Genomic DNA, 17381 nt, shown 5'->3' on the forward strand with positions numbered 1-17381 from the left:
ATGAGCAGCTGAATGGCAGAGAAAGAGAGAGACACAGAATCCAAAGCAGGCCCCACGCTCTGAGCTGTCAGCACAGAGCCCGATGTGGGGCTTGAACTCACAAGCTGTGAGATCATGACCTGCACTGAAGTTGGATGCCCAACCAGCCGAGTCACCCAGGAGCCCGATAGGCTACAATTTTATTTATTTATTTATTTATTTATTTATTTATTTATTTATTTATTTTTAAGTCTACAATTTTAAAATACACCTTGATACAGATCTCACTGAGGTGACATTTAAATGAACATGATAAGGAAATGAGCCTTAGACGTAGCTGGTGAAAGATCTTTCTGTCTATAACAATTGAGATCATAGGTTGTGAAGTATAATATGTGAGGAGTTCAGGTAGGACAGAAGGCAAGGTCATTAGAGGAGAGTGGCCTATGACGTTGGCAGGTTTGGCTACCTTTTGTGTTTAACAGTACACTATTTTCCTTTAAGAAACAACATGCCTACCTCATCATTAGACATGAGAATCATGTGGAATTGACTTCTTTCAACACATAGGGATGGACCCTGATTATGATCATCCTTAAGGCTACCTTATTTGTTTTCATCTCCAATAATAAATAATGCAATGAAATTAAATGTTTACATTTACATTTTGGGGAGTAAGAGAAGCTTTGCCATTTTCCACAACAACTATTAACAGATGTATTTCTTCAACCTAAATGCTATGTGAAAAGAGCACTTGAAGGAGCTGCATGGCACTACCATGAAGAGCCAGCATGAAGCTGCATTAGTTACATCCAAGGAAAGAAAGGACCTGGGTCCTTGGTGGTATTATTGAGTCCCCATGTTAAGCTTTGCTTGAAGAACTATCTCTGAATATTTCAGTCTTGAGAGTTGTGCATATTCTTTCCATTATGAAGACGATCCGAATCTTCAATAATGCATGAATATCTTATTCCGTAGAATCTGGCTATAGCTTCTGAAAGTAGCAAGGGACCTGAGCTAACGATTGAAGATGGTATCAGAAACAGACTTAAAGAATAATATTACAATGTGTGATTTGGTAGCAAATTGAAACTTATCATCAGGCATGTGTGAAGACAAAAAATTGGAAGCAGGTTGAGTTAATGATAACAAAAGAAAGAAAAGCTTTATGTAATTGTTAGTGATGGAGTTCAGGCCATGCTACCCCAAATTTTGGCACCTTTAGCATATTGAATATTTTAAACTGAAGGAGTTTAGCAGCAGAAGCAGGAAGTTCCTGCTTTGATCTTCCCCCAGTCTTGTCTCCTGGAATAAGTCTTAAACCAGCATGTGAAAAGTGTCCTTCCCACACCTGAAGAAAAGGAGCACCTTTATGTCCAAAGACAAAAGGGCACTGAAAATAATCCAAATAAACAGGACTTACTAAATTTCTCCTAGTTTATTACCATACTTTATATCCTTGACCTATCATTTTTCTTCATGACTGTGCACTCTTCATCAAGCCTAGCATAATAATATTTGGGCTTAACTGTTTCTTTCCATCTTCATTTCCTTATGAAGTCTATCGTATCATGTAAACTTATATCAAATAAATTTGCATGCGTTCCCCCATTACTATGTTTATGTCAGTTTAATTTTCAGACCCAGCTAAGGACACTAAAATGGTCAAGGAAAATTTCCTTCCCTATGCTGGCGTATTGAATAAATTAATATTTTCTCCCCATTTGTCCAATCAGTTAATCAGACGTTTGAACAGCAGAATCTGCTACTATAATTATTACCCTATGAATGGATTTTTCTTTCTTTCATAAACAACATGGAGCATAGTGTTGCAACATGAAAAGTAGAAATGAGTGCAAACAAGAAAAAAAAATCATGTTTGGACATTATGAATAAATCCCAGAATAGTTACAGTGATATGCCTTTCAGAGAAAATATTAGCAAGTGACATTAACTATTCCGCAATTTTGTGGGTATCTCTACAATTATTCCCATGTATTATTGTAAAATTGTCTTTGTTGCAAAGTATTCCTTTAAGACTAACATTCCAATTCAAAACATTTCTTATCTGTTGTTACTTCCCCTGCCTGCAATTAATGGTATGCTTTGTTCAGTATGTGTGGCCAATAGAATAATCCATTGAGTGTTTCATTGTAAACAATTCACAAATCCTTCAAGTGTATTAGAAAGCATGAAAATGATTATTTTACCAAAAAGATTAAAAGTAATTTCACATTTGAATGAAAAAAATTGCAACATGTGAAACCTTGTCCTCCATAGACCACCTTCTACTTTTGGAATTAAACTTTCACATTAAAAGGTGATGCTGGCACAATACATCATAGTCAGGAATTAGTTATATTTTCAGTGAAAAGGTGATGCTAACATTACTTAAATAGAATTAGAAGTGCTTTAATGGCAATCTTTATTTATTTATTTATTTATTTATTTATTTGGAAAATATTATTTTGAAAAAATATTTTAATAGCTGCTGAGTTTTGGGGTTTTTTTAATGTGAATTAAAGGTGAATTTAAAAATGTGAATGATTGGTTAGTCTTAAAGAATATACTTTAGAGGCTTTCAAAGAGATTTATAGGTCTGTTGTTCACAAATGATGTTTGACAATAGAAGTTTTATTACAATTTTACCAGATATGCTAATGATCATAAATAAAACCTAGAGATGGTATTTCCTTTAGCCACTGTTTCACTTTCCCCTTTGAACTAGTTCATTTTCTGGTCAAACTTTTTATCAAGGACAGAACTAGCAGATCAGGCTCAACCACCTTGAGCTGAGTCCTGTTCCTTGTATCCTCTGCCAGCCCCCAACCAGAGGCAGTGGCTGTAGAGGGGACAGGCATATTAGGATCTTCAGAGGGGATTTAAAGTGATACAAACAAATTCTCCGGCCTTGATGGAGCACATGAAAGGATGGAATGGTGGAAGGGGGAAGAGTGGAAATTAAGCAAAAGTATACAGTCAGAAAAATTTCTTCAGATAAGTTTGATGCTCAAGTGCTTTCTCACCTCTTCTGATCACACATCAACCACAGTATTCATGAAGCAAGACTGTTCCAGTAATGCTATACTAGGCCAGCTAATCTTTTCCTGCTTTTCGTAAAGCTGATCCTCAAATATCTTACTCATACTTATTCTAGGCACTGGTGTGTATAGTTCTGTATAATTCTCACACTTAGTGCATGTACCTTCTTCTTATAGTTCATTTTCTACATAAAATATTTCTGTGTAAATAAAAACAAATTTGGGCATAGGAAGGAGAGATTTTATTCCGAGGAATGATTGCAATAGGGATAAAGGGACTGTTGCAATCGGGGGAGGAAGATTATTGCAACAGTAAGAATGCTCCCACATGAGATCTATAGGCATCCTCAGCGATCAGAGAGACATTCTCTTTTATAGGGAGAAGGAAACAAGGTTAGAGAGAGCTAGACATGGGGTAGTGAGATGATGAGCAGGTGGCTTGGTTGGTTGATTAATGGGTACAAACAGAGCAGCTAATCATTTATGAGGCAACAAATAAGATTTTGGAGGGCCTGTGTCTGTTTTTGTAGTAGGTAAAAATCGGGACATCTTCCAGTCTTATTTAAGTCCTATCTATGGGGAAAGGTGGTGTTTTACTTTTAAGCTGTTTCCATGAACTCAAAAGGGTTGTGTGTTTAAGGAGGTGAGGAGAGGAAGGACACATTCTAAATTGTCACCATTCTCCAGGAACACAGGGCTCAGGTGAAATTCAGTATTATCCGTTTGAGGGTAGAGAAAAGCCAGCCAACTAAAAAGTAAGAAAACCATTTGAAGGGCAGAGTTGTTGATGAAAATGTCTCAGAAAAATATTCGCTGTTTATCTACCAATTACATAACCTAAGGTGAATACTAGCAATAACAAGAAAGCAACTCAGCTGCATAAACATAAAATACTTTCCGTCGAGAGAGAGAGTGTGTGGTGGATGAAGTAGAGCAGAAAGAACAGGATTAAAAGCTCTTCCTGCCCCCTCATTCCTAGCACTGACGTGTTTAATTTGGGAATCACACCAACACTGTGGAATGAATCTCATTCACTGAATGGTTGGAGAAAGTGAAGAACCTGTTGGGTATGTTTTCATAGACTTCTAAAAAAAACCCTGGCATTGTTTTCCTGAAGAGGGGTATCATCTTCCTGTGCAAATTGTAGTTTGATTCATTGGAATTTGGAGTGATAATACAAGCCTGCACAGTCTCTGCTAAACCCATTTCCTATAACTGATTAGTTTTGCTATAAATCTCCAGATTAAATCTCCATGTTTCTCTCTTAAATCCCCAGAAGTATTTTCTAGATCTTTTTTGAAGAGATCTACCCTATGACCCAGCAATAGCATTGCTAGGAATTGACCCAAGGGATATAGGAGTGCTGATGCATAGGGCCACTTGTACCCCAATGTTCATAGCAGCACTCTCAACAATAGCCAAATTATGGAAAGAGCCTAAATGTCCATCCACTGATGAAAGGATAAAGAAATTGTGGTTTATTTACACAATGGAGTACTACGTGGCAATGAGAAAGAATGAAATATGCCCTTTGTAGCAACGTGGATAGAACTGGAGAGTGTGATGCTAAGTGAAATAAGTCATACAGAAAAACACAGATACCATATGTTTTCACTCTTATGTGGATCCTGAGAAACCTAACAGAAGACCATGGGGAAGAGGAAGGAAAAAAAAAAAAGTTACAGAGGGGGAGAGCCAAACCATAAGAGATCTTAAAAACTGAGAATAAACTGAGGGTTGATGGTGGGTGGGAGGGAGGGGAGGGTGGGTAATGGGTATTGAGGACGGCACCTGTTGGGATGAGCACTGGGTGTTGTATGAAAACCAATTTGAAAATAAATTTTATATTTAAAAAAAAGAAGTATTTTCTAGATCTTAAAACAATTTAAAGAAATCTTCTGCATCTATTTTCTACTAGATTACATTCATCCCCATCCTCAGCTGACTTACTGTCACGTTCCCTCATTTTTTCCACTTGAAAACTGCAGTCCCAGCAGCTTATGGCTTGGTGGGCATGTCAAAACAGGGTCATGTCTTCAAAAATTAAATTTGAAACCTCACTGAGTTCTGAAATATCCTTTGGCAAGGGCATTGCTATAGGATATCCATCCCCTGAAATTTCAGAAAAGATGTTTATTTTCATCATTAACATTATTCACCTATCCATTCATTCTTATTTGTTTATCAAATACTATATTTATCATGTGCTAGGTACTGAAAATATAGAGATAGAAATATATGCCCTCTGGCTCTCAAACACATGAAAGTTTACTAAAGTCACAGACACAAACAGAGACACACACAGAATTACACCACTGCGTGCTAAGATCTTAATGTTTGTAAGCTCAAGTATATGGGGTGGGGGGAACGAGCTTAATTCAGTAGCTTTACATTTTAACACGGCATTTATAATCCATGACAAAGTGCACATTTATCATTTTTATTCCTTTATAAGTTTCTTAAAGTGATTGATTCTTAACAGAAACTATAGACCAGAAATGCAAGAAGGGTTTGGCACAACATGACTGCTGTGATTATTAGCCTAGGTAGAGAAAGTGCCATTTAGAATCTAGTGAGTAAGGGCCCACAGATGCTTATACCACCTGTCACTCTCTCTTAACAGCTCTGATCTTGGTCAACTTCTTAGAATATTATTGCACTCTCTTTCTGTCTCGGCCTGCAGTAGCTTAACACAGTCACTGACACTTTTCTTGCAATCTAAGTTGGTATGGACAAGCATTTTTGAAGGCAGCCTTAAGGCCAAGCACAGTATTTATATCTACTGCCATTCAGAGAATAACTGAGCCAGTAAAGCACTTGATAGATTTTGCACTTTTCCCATTATGTTTCTGGGCTTCCTGTGGGTATTCTATGAAAGACTGTGGGTGTTCTTAATCAAGAAAAACAACATATTTCTTCCATCATTCTGTATTTGCTATGTTTTCATTTATACAGATTACATGTCAAGTGATATTGAAGTGTCAAAAATATTTTCTTTATACACTGGAACATGTACAATGGCTCTAATGTATTGGTATTCATTGACCACATTCAATTAACTTTGATAGACTAGGAAATGCTTTGAGGTTTTTCACATAAAAGTTTTCTTCCTTAATACAAGACTACATGAAACTCAGGCATTGCCAATGCAGCTAAAAAGCAAGTACCTAGTAAAGCTCCAGCATGAATATAACAATCCAACTTTCCTTAAAGTTGAAAACTTGTGGAATGCAGAAATGTCTAAGATGCTATATTAGTTATTGTTAACTGAATTTGTTTCAGCAGGGAGAACTCTTTATCTCGGAGGCTTCCTGGTATTTGTAAAATCAAGATAGATAGATAGATTTGTTAGATGATAGATAGGTAAAAGAAACAAGGAGAAACTAGATATTGAATCTGCCCATATCTACAGAGTACAAACTATCCACAGAGTTTGATTTAAGCGACTGAAAATACCTTGTACTTAAAGAATTGAGTAAGGAATCCATTACATTCTCATCCATTACATTCTCTCACATCAGCAATGGAAAATAATAGAGGGCTATTGGAGGGGGAATAAGAAATAAAAATGGGCTAACTCATCCAGAATATCATGAAGAGGATCATGCTAAAGGACTCATATCGTTCTACTGCAAAAACCTTTAAATTCATAAATCTGTTATGATATATCCATGATCAGAGCAAACAGTGTTTTATGTGATACTCATTTCTTCCTTTACTTTCATCTCATCTTAAAGTGAAGATTCTGAAACATAGAATTTGATGATTCCTAATAATATTTAGCCTTTCTTTTGATTATTAGATGCCAACTCTACCCTTTAATATATCTAGATCTCACCAGAATCTATAACTGCTGTTTTTACCTACCTAACTCTTTTATTTGCGAAGCTTACGGAAGACAAAGAACTGACCCTGTCTGAATGAGAAAGTTATGTTTTTATTTTTCCTAAGGAATGGAGGTTGCAAGAAAATCCCTTTCTTAATGTCAAACACTTCATTTGGATAATGACTAATTAGATTATGAAGCAAATTGTCTCATATGCTCACATCCTATTCTGAACATTTAAGCAAGTATGACTTAAAATATATGAATTCACAGAAACCACATGCGTTCAGTTACAAGTCACTGCAGCAGTGATAAATCCTTCATACAGGAATTATTTGACTGATGCTCTTCATGGATAGTTGTCAGGAAGATAAGAAGAGGGATAACATTTTCTATATTGGTTTTAGTAAACTGATAAACACACAGGCAACGTGATGAGTGAGCTGCACAATCAAATCTATCAGACTGTAGAAAATTGAAACTACTCTTTAAAAACAGAAGTAAAGATGGAAAATCCTTTTGAGTTTGCTGAATTCAAATATTCCTTTTCATGTTCTCAGACTTGTGAAAATTAAAATATTATTTATTAATCTAGCAACTCTGCTATAGTTTAACTTATTGCAAGACTTTCATCCCTAGAAGTAGGTTAATTTTTTAAAAATACAAACATATTAAATATTGCAAGCATGCCACTAAATGGCTTCTCACATAATGAAAAAATTCAAGGTTAACAGAAAAAATAGATTACATAATTTTTTTATTGTTGTTTTACTATATTTAAAACATTATGTTTAATGATTGAGTGTGATTCACTGGACCTAGCAACATAAAGAACACAGCATCACCTACAAGTCCTAATTTCGAAGGCTAAAAATCCAAGGTTGTGGAAAGTTCTGGAATCATTTATACATGATATGTACTCATTCACATTGTGTAATTTTTTTTTGTCAAATCCTGAATAAAGAATTGCGAAAGATCCTGTAGTCAATGCCTTAAAATCACTATGGAAAATTTGAATTCTTTTAACAGAATAATTAGAATTTGAAAACAATTGAAAATATAAGTAATAATGAAAGATGATGGAATGGAGATAATTTAGTTCAGAGAAGCCCAAATTTACGTACCTGAATTTAGCCAACTTCTGTGGGCCAGATGCCACAAACCTAAAAGACAGTAAGAAGAGTGAAGGTAGCCTCTTCATGTAGGATCATGTGCTAAATTGTCGTAGTGAAACGCCCAGAGTCTAAGGGACCCCCAAAAACAAACCACCAGAGTCCAGAGTCAAAGCTAAGCAGCAAGGGTCATTTATTGCAGGTTCGAACCTGGACCTCCGCGCACTCGTTGCCGGTGACGACGAGAGGTCCTGAGAGAAGTTTTTACACCCCTTTTATAGACAGGTACAAACAAGTCATGGGGAAATCAGGAATACACGGATGTGCCAAGCAACAAGATTGATCAGAAATACACGGATGTGCCAAGTCACAATGGTTGATCAAGAATATACGGTTGTGCCAGGCAACTATGATTGATCAGAAATACATGGGCGCGCCAAGCAATTGTACAGAAGCGGAACAAGCTGGTTAAGCTTGGTTAAGTTTCAGTTTTCCCGTAACTTAAGCTTTTAAGTTTTAATTTTCTCAGGCCTTTAAGTTTTAACTTTCTCAGGCCTCTCATTCCCCCCTTTCTCAAGTACCTGAGGACCCAATCTTGGGTCCTACAGTGCTACCTAATTAAGCTCACTTTCCATGTCGAGAAGCTGATATTGTGGCCTAAGGACCATAACCTGAATGGTGTTTAATCTATCTCTGATAAAGTTCATTATTTTGTTGAATATAATAGGGCCGACGGTAAAGAGGAGGAGGAGGCCTAGTAGGGGGCCCAAAAGGGGGAGAAGGTAAGGGAGAAACCCATGGAGTGCTGACCACAGTGGGTTCTCGGCTAGTTCTTTTCGTCGGCGTGCGAGGTCCTCTTGGAGCTGTTTAATTTTGGTCCGAACTATTCCTGATTTATTGGCATAAAAGCAACATTTTTCTTATAGGGCTAAGCAGATGCCGCCTTGTTCTGCGGTTAGCAGATCTAACCCTCTTCTATTTTGTAACACCACTTCTGCTAGGGAATCTAGCTGATCTTGCAGATCCTGGATTGTCCCTGACAAGGCTTCGACATTGTTAATTAGCTGCCGAGATAGTCGCAGATAGGAGTGTATACAGACTCCTAATCCTGCTGTCCCGGTAGTCAATGCGCTTGTAATTCCTAGGCCCGCCAGAAGGGGGATAACAGCCACAGCACGTTTGGACCTGCCAGCTACAAAATCTAGACTAGGAATGGGCATGGGGGTTTTTCCTGCAACCAAGTCAATATCTGGCAGTAAGGTGGCCAGGATACATACTCCAGTCCAATTATGAGGTAGATAAGTGTAGGCTTGGTTATTTCCACAGATGAAAACGGTGGTGTTGGTACTGCATAGCGAGGAGTTAATAATGACATACTGATGGCATTGGGCAAGGGATACGACTCCTACATCTATGTTATTATTTTGGGAGGTTAGGTTATTTATAAAGCACGAGGCATTGAATGGGTTAATGAATTGAACGGGGAAGGGGTCAAGTAGGGAAGAAGGTAAGCAGTCATTGGTTATGCTGATATTAATTTCAGTGGGGATGGCGATGGGTCGGAGAGTCCGCCGGGGTAGGCAAAGCCAACAATCTTGGGCTAGACTCGGGTTAGAGATGTTTAAGAGTAAGAAAGTGGCTTCTAGGATAGACATTGTCTGAGGGTCTAACTCATAAGGATCGTGCCTAGGGAGAATTAGGGGGTGGTAATTAAGCTGTGGATACATGTGTTTTGCAATTTCTTTAAGTTTCGCTTGTGTTTCTATCTGTCTGACAGTGTCTTGGGGTCCTCCGCCGTCAGACACATGTATAGGGGCTCGAGGGTTCCAGCAGATGGCTTCTCCAACTAAGCCACGGCAGCCAGCTTGAAGTTGCATATTATTATCATTAGCTTTTGCCGCCCTGGTACTCTGTAAGATAGCTGTAAAGTAGGTTGTGGAATTGTCTGGCCCCATACATTGTTGATAGGAGTCATAACAAGAGCTATGCATCGATTCCTGGAAAGTAGAGCAAGGGCATTTTGCTGTGGGGGGCAGGGGTTTAGGTTTGTCAACACATAACCACTGCTGTTTTTGGGGTCCTGTGATGTCATAGGTCTGGGTTAAGTGAGCAATTGTGGTCCCACAGTCTTGGGTTTGAGTGTATATTCGCTGATAGTGACCACCCCTTCCTATAGAGCTGGCTATTAGTCTTTTACCATGTGGCAGGGTAAGGGTTTTAACTATGCCACCTCTGCAATCACAGGGCCTTCCATACAGAACTTCATACAATTTCCGTTTGTCAACGGGGGCATTTAGTCCTCCCTCTAGGTGTTTAAGGTTGAGGGCTAGTAGGACAAGGGTTACTATCCTGAACATGTCTAGGGGAGGCACGGCGCAAGGTTAGTTTGAAGGGGTTTTTCTTACTCCGGTTTACAGTCCAAGTAGTATTCTTATCAGTGTGTCCCACGAGGTCAGACAGCGAGTCGACAGGTTTTACGTGGGTGTGGTGAATCCAGGTGGGGAGGTTATCTACCTTGATGGCGGTGGGAGTCGTCAGGATGATTTGGTGAGGTCCTTTCCACCTGGGTTCAAGGTTCTCCTGCCGGTGTCGCTTGACGAGGACCCAATCTCCTGGATGATACTGATGAGGAGTGGGTGGGAGTTCTGCCTCATACAGTTCTTTTAGTTTAGGCCACACGGCCTCATGAACCTGCTGTAGAGCCCTGAGAGAAGACAAGAGGCTGTTATCTTGGTCTAATTGAATGAGGTTTGACTTAAGATCAGGTATAATAGGTGTGGGTCTGCCAAACATGATTTCATAGGGTGTAAGACCCAATTTGTATGGGGAGTTGCGAACCCTGTACAGAGCGTAGGGGAGTAACTCTACCCAATTAGCGCCAGTCTCCATAGTCAATTTAGTAAGGGTCTCTTTTAATGTTCTATTCATTCTTTCTACTTGTCCTGAGCTTTGGGGCTGGTAGGCACAATGTAATTTCCAATCTGCCCCAAGTATGGAAGCCAATCCCTGACTTACCTTAGAGACGAATGCAGGTCCATTGTCTGACCCTATCATGACTGGAAAACCATACCTGGGCAGGATTTCCTCCAGGATCTTTTTGGCTACTATCTGCGCCATTTCCTTCTTGGTTGGAAAGGCTTCAGTCCATCCTGAAAAAGTGTCTACGAACACTAGTAAGTATTTATAGCCATATTTGCCGGGCTTTACCTCGGTGAAGTCCACTTCCCAGTGGGCTCCTGGTATGGTTCCTCTTTTTCGGTGGCCGTGAGCTGTGACGTGTGGGTGCGCGTTTTGGAGTTGACATGAGGAACAGGCTGTCACAACCCTTTCCGTCTGGTCAGAGATGTTTCTTAATACCAGTTTGGATTGTCTGAGGAGATCCTGAAGTCTTCGGGGCCCCAAATGGGTAGAGTGGTATATTTTTGTCAGGATTGCGTGGCCCAATTTTTCGGGAAGGATAAGGCAGTCTCTAGAGTCCCTCCACCATCCATCTGTAACTTGGGTCATGGGGAGCTTGCACATCCAGATAAGATCATCTTCTGAGTATTCAGGCTGTGGGGGTAAATCTCGGGGCCCTGGGTCTGGTAGCTGCGCAGGGAGTACTTGAATGGGGTTTTGTGCTACCTGGCGTGCAGTCTGGTCAGCAAGGTTATTTCCTCGAGAGACTGGATCAGTTATTTTTTGGTGACCCGGGCAATGTACTATGGCCAATTTTTTAGGGGCCCAAATAGCGGCCAATAGGGCTAGAATTTCATCTTTATTTTTCATGTCTTTGCCTTCAGCAGTGAGTAGTCCCCTCTCACGGTATATTGCCCCATGTATGTGGGCCGTAGCAAAGGCATACCGGCTGTCCGTATATATAGTCACTTTGCGGTCCTGCCCCATTCTTAATGCTTGGGTTAATGCAATTAGTTCTGCCCTTTGGGCAGAAGTCCCTGGGGGCAGAGCCTCTGCCCATATCACTTCAGTCTCAGATGTCACTGCTGCCCCTGCATACCTCTGCCCTTGATGGACGAAGCTGCTTCCGTCAGTAAACCAGGTGACCTCAGCATCAGGTAATGGCTGGTCCTGTAGGTCTTCCCTTGTTCCATGAATCTGTGCTAGGATGTCTGCACAGTCATGGAGCGGGGAGTCCATGTCAGGGTCGGGTAGCAGTGAGGCTGGGTTTAAAGTTCGGGGAGGGGTGTATGTGATCCGCAAAGGATTTAACAGGAGTCCCTGATAGTGGACCATCCGAGCATTGCTCATCCACCTATCGGGGGGCTGCTTGAGTACTCCTTCAATGGCGTGGGGTGTGGTGACATGTAACTCTTGACCCAGGGACAGCTTATCGGCATCTTTAACCATTAGGGCTGTAGCTGCTATTATCCGGAGACAAGGGGGCCATCCTGCGGCTACAGGGTCCAGTTTCTTTGAGAGAGAGGCCACTGGTCTGGGCCATGGACCTAAATGCTGGGTCAGCACTGCCTTAGCTATGCCTTTGTGCTCATCCACATATAAGTGGAAAGGTTTAGAGATATCGGGCAGTCCTAGAGCTGGGGCCGATAGGAGAGCTCTTTTTATCTGTTGGAATGCCTGCTCAGCTTCCGCAGACCATTCAAACGATGGTTGGTTTTTAGAAACTGCGTAAAAGGGTTTGGCCATTTCAGCAAAACCTGGGATCCACAATCGGCAGAATCCCGCAGACCCCAGGAATTCTCTCACCTGGCGAGGCGTGTTGGGTCGCGGGATGCAGAGGACAGTCTCTTTCCGAGCATCAGTGAGCCATCTTTGTCCTCCTTTTAGTAAGTACCCCAGATATATTACCTCAGACTTGCAGATTTGGGCCTTCTTAGCGGACGCGCGGTACCCTAGGCTCTCCAGCGTCTGTAGGAGGTTTTTTGTCCCCACGAGGCAGGCTTCTCGGGTCTCGGCTGCAACAAGGAGGTCGTCTACATATTGTAGGAGAGACACATTTGGGTTTAATTTCCGGTACTCACTTAAATCTTCGTGGAGGGCTTCATAAAATAGGGTAGGGGAGTTTTTAAATCCTTGTGGAAGTCGGGTCCAGGTGAGTTGTCCATTTATGCCTCTTTCCGGGTCTGCCCATTCGAATGCAAAGATATCTTGGCTCTTGGGGGCCAAGGGCAGGCTGAAAAAGGCATCCTTTAAATCAAGAACAGTATACCATCGTTTGTCTGGGCTGAGGGTACTGAGACGAGTATAAGGGTTGGGCACGGTAGGGTGTATGTCCATAACCCGTTTGTTGACCTCTCTTAGGTCTTGTACTGGCCGATAATCTCCACCATTAGGCTTGCGCACAGGCAACAATGGGGTATTCCATGCCGAATGGCATGGCTTAAGGATTCCGGCGTCGAGGAGACGGCGGATGTGTGGGGTAATGCCCAGCCTGGCTTCTGCTGACATGGGGTACTGCTTGACCCTCACGGGGTCAGCCCCTGGCTTAACCTCTATGAATAGAGCGGGACGATGTTTTGCCAGCCCTATTCCCCCGGTTTCTGCCCAGGCTCCGGGACACCTGTGGAGCCAGTAGCTAATATCCTGTTCTGGGAAGGGTGGAGTTTGGTGAAGCCGATATTCATCTTCCAGTCGTATGGTGAGGACCCAGATAGGTTGGTCCTGGGAGTCAGTTACTTTAGGCCCTCCGGGCTGAAAGTGAATTTGAACTCCCATTTTTGTGAGGAGATCTCTTCCCAGCAAGGGGCAGGGACTATCTGGGATGACCAAAAAGGAGTGGGTTACCCTTCCTGTCCCTAGATCCACTGTTCGTTGGGTGGTCCAAGGATATTTTTTTGTCCCTGTAGCTCCTTGGACCCAGGAGGACTTATCAGAGATTTTTCCGTGAGGGTCAGTGAGTACTGAATGCTGTGCTCCTGTATCCACAAGGAATTGCACAGGAGTCCCCTCCACTTGTAGGATTACCCTGGGCTCGGGGAGGGGGTCTGAACCCCATCCCCCCTATTCTGAGTTCTGGGTAAATAGGATGGGGGCCGCTCTGGTTTGCCATTGCTTTGACCCTGAGCGCAGTTGCTTCTTTTTGGGACAGTCACGAATCCAATGTCCTTTTTCTTTACAGTAGGCACATTGGTCTTTGTCTAGGGGGAGCCTAGAGGGGCAAGTTTTTTGTTCTCCTGTGGGCCCTTGATCTTTTTGAACTATGGCGGCTAAAACTTTAGTCATTTCCCTGGTAGCTTTGAGCTGCTTGTCCTCTGGAGCGTCCCGATTATTATATACTCGTTGAGCAATGCGGAGTAAATCCTGGATCTGTTTTCCCTCTAAATCCTCTAATTTTTGGAGTTTCTTTTTGATATCAGGGGCAGCCTGGTTTACAAACGACATTACAACAGCAGCCTGATTTTCAGGAGCCTCAGGGTCCATGGGAGTATACTGCCTAAAGGCTTCCATTAATCTCTCTAAAAAGGTGACAGGGCTCTCTGTCTTACCTTGTACTACCAAGTATACTTTGGCCAAATTGGTGGGCTTGTGTGCTGCAGCCCGGAGACCCGCCATTAGAGTCTGGCGATAAATGAGCAGTCGTCCCCTACCTTCTGCCGCGTTGTGGTTCCAATCAGGCCGAGTTAGGGGAAATGTTGCATTAATGAGGTCAGGGTTAACAGTGGGTTGACCATCTTCCCCGGGGACCAGCTTCCGCGCTTCAAGTTGAATTCTCTCTCTCTCCTCTGTGGTAAACAGGATTCGCAAAAGCTGTTGGCAGTCATCCCAGGTAGGCTGGTGGGTGAACATTATGCTCTCTAGGAGGGCTATAAGATCTTTAGGGTTATCAGAAAACCGAGCGTTTTGAATTTTCCAATTATAAAGGTCACTGGTGGAAAAGGGCCAATACTGGAGTCGGGGATTGCCCGTTTCATCGGGGGGGGGGGTCCTATTTCCCGCAGGGGTAAGGCTACAGTGGAGTCGGGGATGTGAGGGCTTGGCTCACGCTGGGTGCGCCCTCGGGTTCGGCCGGCTGGCCCTTCATGGTTGATTACATTTTCAATAGGGCTAGGTGCTGCCGCTGCCTGTAGCCTCCCTGGTGCTGGCACAGCTGCCGCTTCCCGCCCCCCCCGGTTCCCCTTGAGGGGCAACCAGCGGGGCAGCTGGTGGGGTGGCTGCTGCGGGTAGGGCCTGGGGTGCAAGGGGAGGGGGTAGATAGGGTGGGGGGTCCAGGGATAGTAGGTCCTGGCTATCAGGCAATATGGGATGCAGGGGTGCTGAGGGGGTTCGCGGCTTGGTTGGGTCAGTGGAGCGGGCCGCGAGAATCTTACAGGACCCTGAGGAAAGGAAGGGGGACATCCAGGGTGGAGGGTTCTCAATAAGATCTTGCCAGACGAGGATGTAGGGAACCTGGTCTGGGTGGCCCTCCTCTCCTGGCCGGAGGGTTTTGGCCCTTACCTTGGCAACTATAGGCAAATAAAAAGTGCCCTCAGTAGGCCAGCCCACCCCGAAAGTGGGCCACTCAGACCGGCAGAAAGTGATGAGTCTCGGCCGGCGGATGTCCAGGCTTAGGTTATGGCCTCTAGCCTGAATATCCTTGAAATTAGCTAGAAAGAGGGAGAGAGGTGTACTCTGGTTTTGTCCCATAGCCTGTATAGGTAAAGAATAAATGGGCTAAATTAGTTTAGGTTCCGGAAGCGAGTTGGATATTCCTGCAGGGGAGAGGAGACAAGTTAAATCGCAAGTGCGGCGGCAAACAAAAGGTGCCTTAGAGAAGAGACCAGATACAGAAGGGGTGTCCTTAACCCGAACAAAGAGTTCTGATGGGCCAAGATAGTGCCCCAGACGGGAGCCAGAGGAAGTCTCCTACTGGTCCCGACTGACTTCCCTATAGCGCGTCCGCCAGGGCTAGGTCAGTCACTGATACAGATCCCGCGCGGGAGAGCCAGAATCGAACAGACAACAGACTCAGACACAGACACAGACAGAGCCGGGTCACTTACTGATCGGTCTCAGAAATGACCCGTTGACTTGGGGTCTGGTGGGTTTGGTGGGGGGGCCTTCCCGGCCAATGCACCAAATGAAACGCCCAGAGTCTAAGGGACCCCCAAAAACGAACCACCAGAGTCCAGAGTCAAAGCTAAGCAGCAAGGGTCATTTATTGCAGGTTCGAACCAGGACCTCCGCGCACTCGTTGCCGGTGACGACGAGAGGTCCTGAGAGAAGTTTTTACACCCCTTTTATAGACAGGTACAAACAAGTCATGGGGAAATCAGGAATACACGGATGTGCCAAGCAACAATGATTGATCAGAAATACACGGATGTGCCAAGTCACAATGGTTGATCAAGAATATACGGTTGTGCCAGGCAACTATGATTGATCAGAAATACATGGGCGCGCCAAGCAATTGTACAGAAGCGGAACAAGCTGGTTAAGCTTGGTTAAGTTTCAGTTTTCCCGTAACTTAAGCTTTTAAGTTTTAATTTTCTCAGGCCTTTAAGTTTTAACTTTCTCAGGCCTCTCAGTAGACTCTAAGTCTAAAGAGAGGATACAGGATTAAAGTGAAAAATGGCTAATGCCCAGGAAAAGACAAGAGCCCCAAATAAGGGTCCTTGCCACGTTATTATTAGGATCAGAAGGCTTACAAACATGGCGGTGGACGTGCACAAAGGGACAAAGAATCTGTGAACATTAACTTGTGGACCTGAGGGAAAGGGGATCTTGAGGATATTCGTGGTTAGGGGTTTGGGTTAATACAAAACAAAATCCGGGCACTGAGCAGTCGGGAGGAGGGTTGTTTACAGCAAACATGAGGTGGCATCTCTTTATCTCAGCTAGCCTAGTGGATGAGACAGCAGAAATAACTTTAGTGTTGACAAAGCACCTTTTCTTTGTTAACCATCTCCACTCCGGGCTGCTTTGCCAGCAGCAGTCCATAGTCCAATTCACCAATTTACCGACCCTGGCCCTATCCTCCTGTGAAAGCAGCTTTTCTGCTACAGTAGTAAATTGGGGGTGCGTTCACCCTGAACATCTAATCTTGTTTATTTCATATTCCTATGTATTGGGCACCATTGCACCATTTCTATATCAGGCCTTTGCCTCTCCCTATTTTGGGGGCTCTGCACCCCCTTTTTGGGGTGCATTTGCACCTTCCTATTCCTGGCATCTTTGCTCGTCCCTATTTTCCGAGTGGCTTTCAACTCCCCTATTCTTGGTTTACCCAATCTGGTTTACCCAAACTCGGGTGTGAGCATTTTATGACTTTGTAATTCTTTATGCCTTGCTAACCCACTGGTGTAAGCCCTGGGGATTCTGAAGCTTATCCCCCACACTAAATCATCTCTAAACATTTATGGAGGATGCTATATGCATCAAAGTCCATTAGACATCAATGATCCTGGATGCCTTCTTTTTGTCTAAGGAACAGAACACACTCCTTTCTACCTTTCTTGATTTTTTTCCCTTAGCTCTTCTGTCCCATAA

The 17381-nt window shown here is 43.0% G+C and overlaps 1 protein-coding gene across 1 annotated transcript; it reads right to left on the minus strand.

The window, feature by feature from the left end:
* Positions 1-8878: 8878 nt before the first annotated feature.
* LOC122468806 lies at positions 8879-15539 on the minus strand. Its single transcript, XM_043555704.1, is given in 4 exon segments — positions 8879-10317; positions 10364-14807; positions 14810-15141; positions 15224-15539. Coding segments are annotated over 4 exon segments (6531 nt in total).
* Positions 15540-17381: the final 1842 nt, after the last annotated feature.

The sequence above is a fragment of the Prionailurus bengalensis genome, chromosome B1 (genome assembly GCF_016509475.1).
Source record: "Prionailurus bengalensis isolate Pbe53 chromosome B1, Fcat_Pben_1.1_paternal_pri, whole genome shotgun sequence".
Classification (NCBI taxonomy): domain Eukaryota; kingdom Metazoa; phylum Chordata; class Mammalia; order Carnivora; family Felidae; genus Prionailurus; species Prionailurus bengalensis.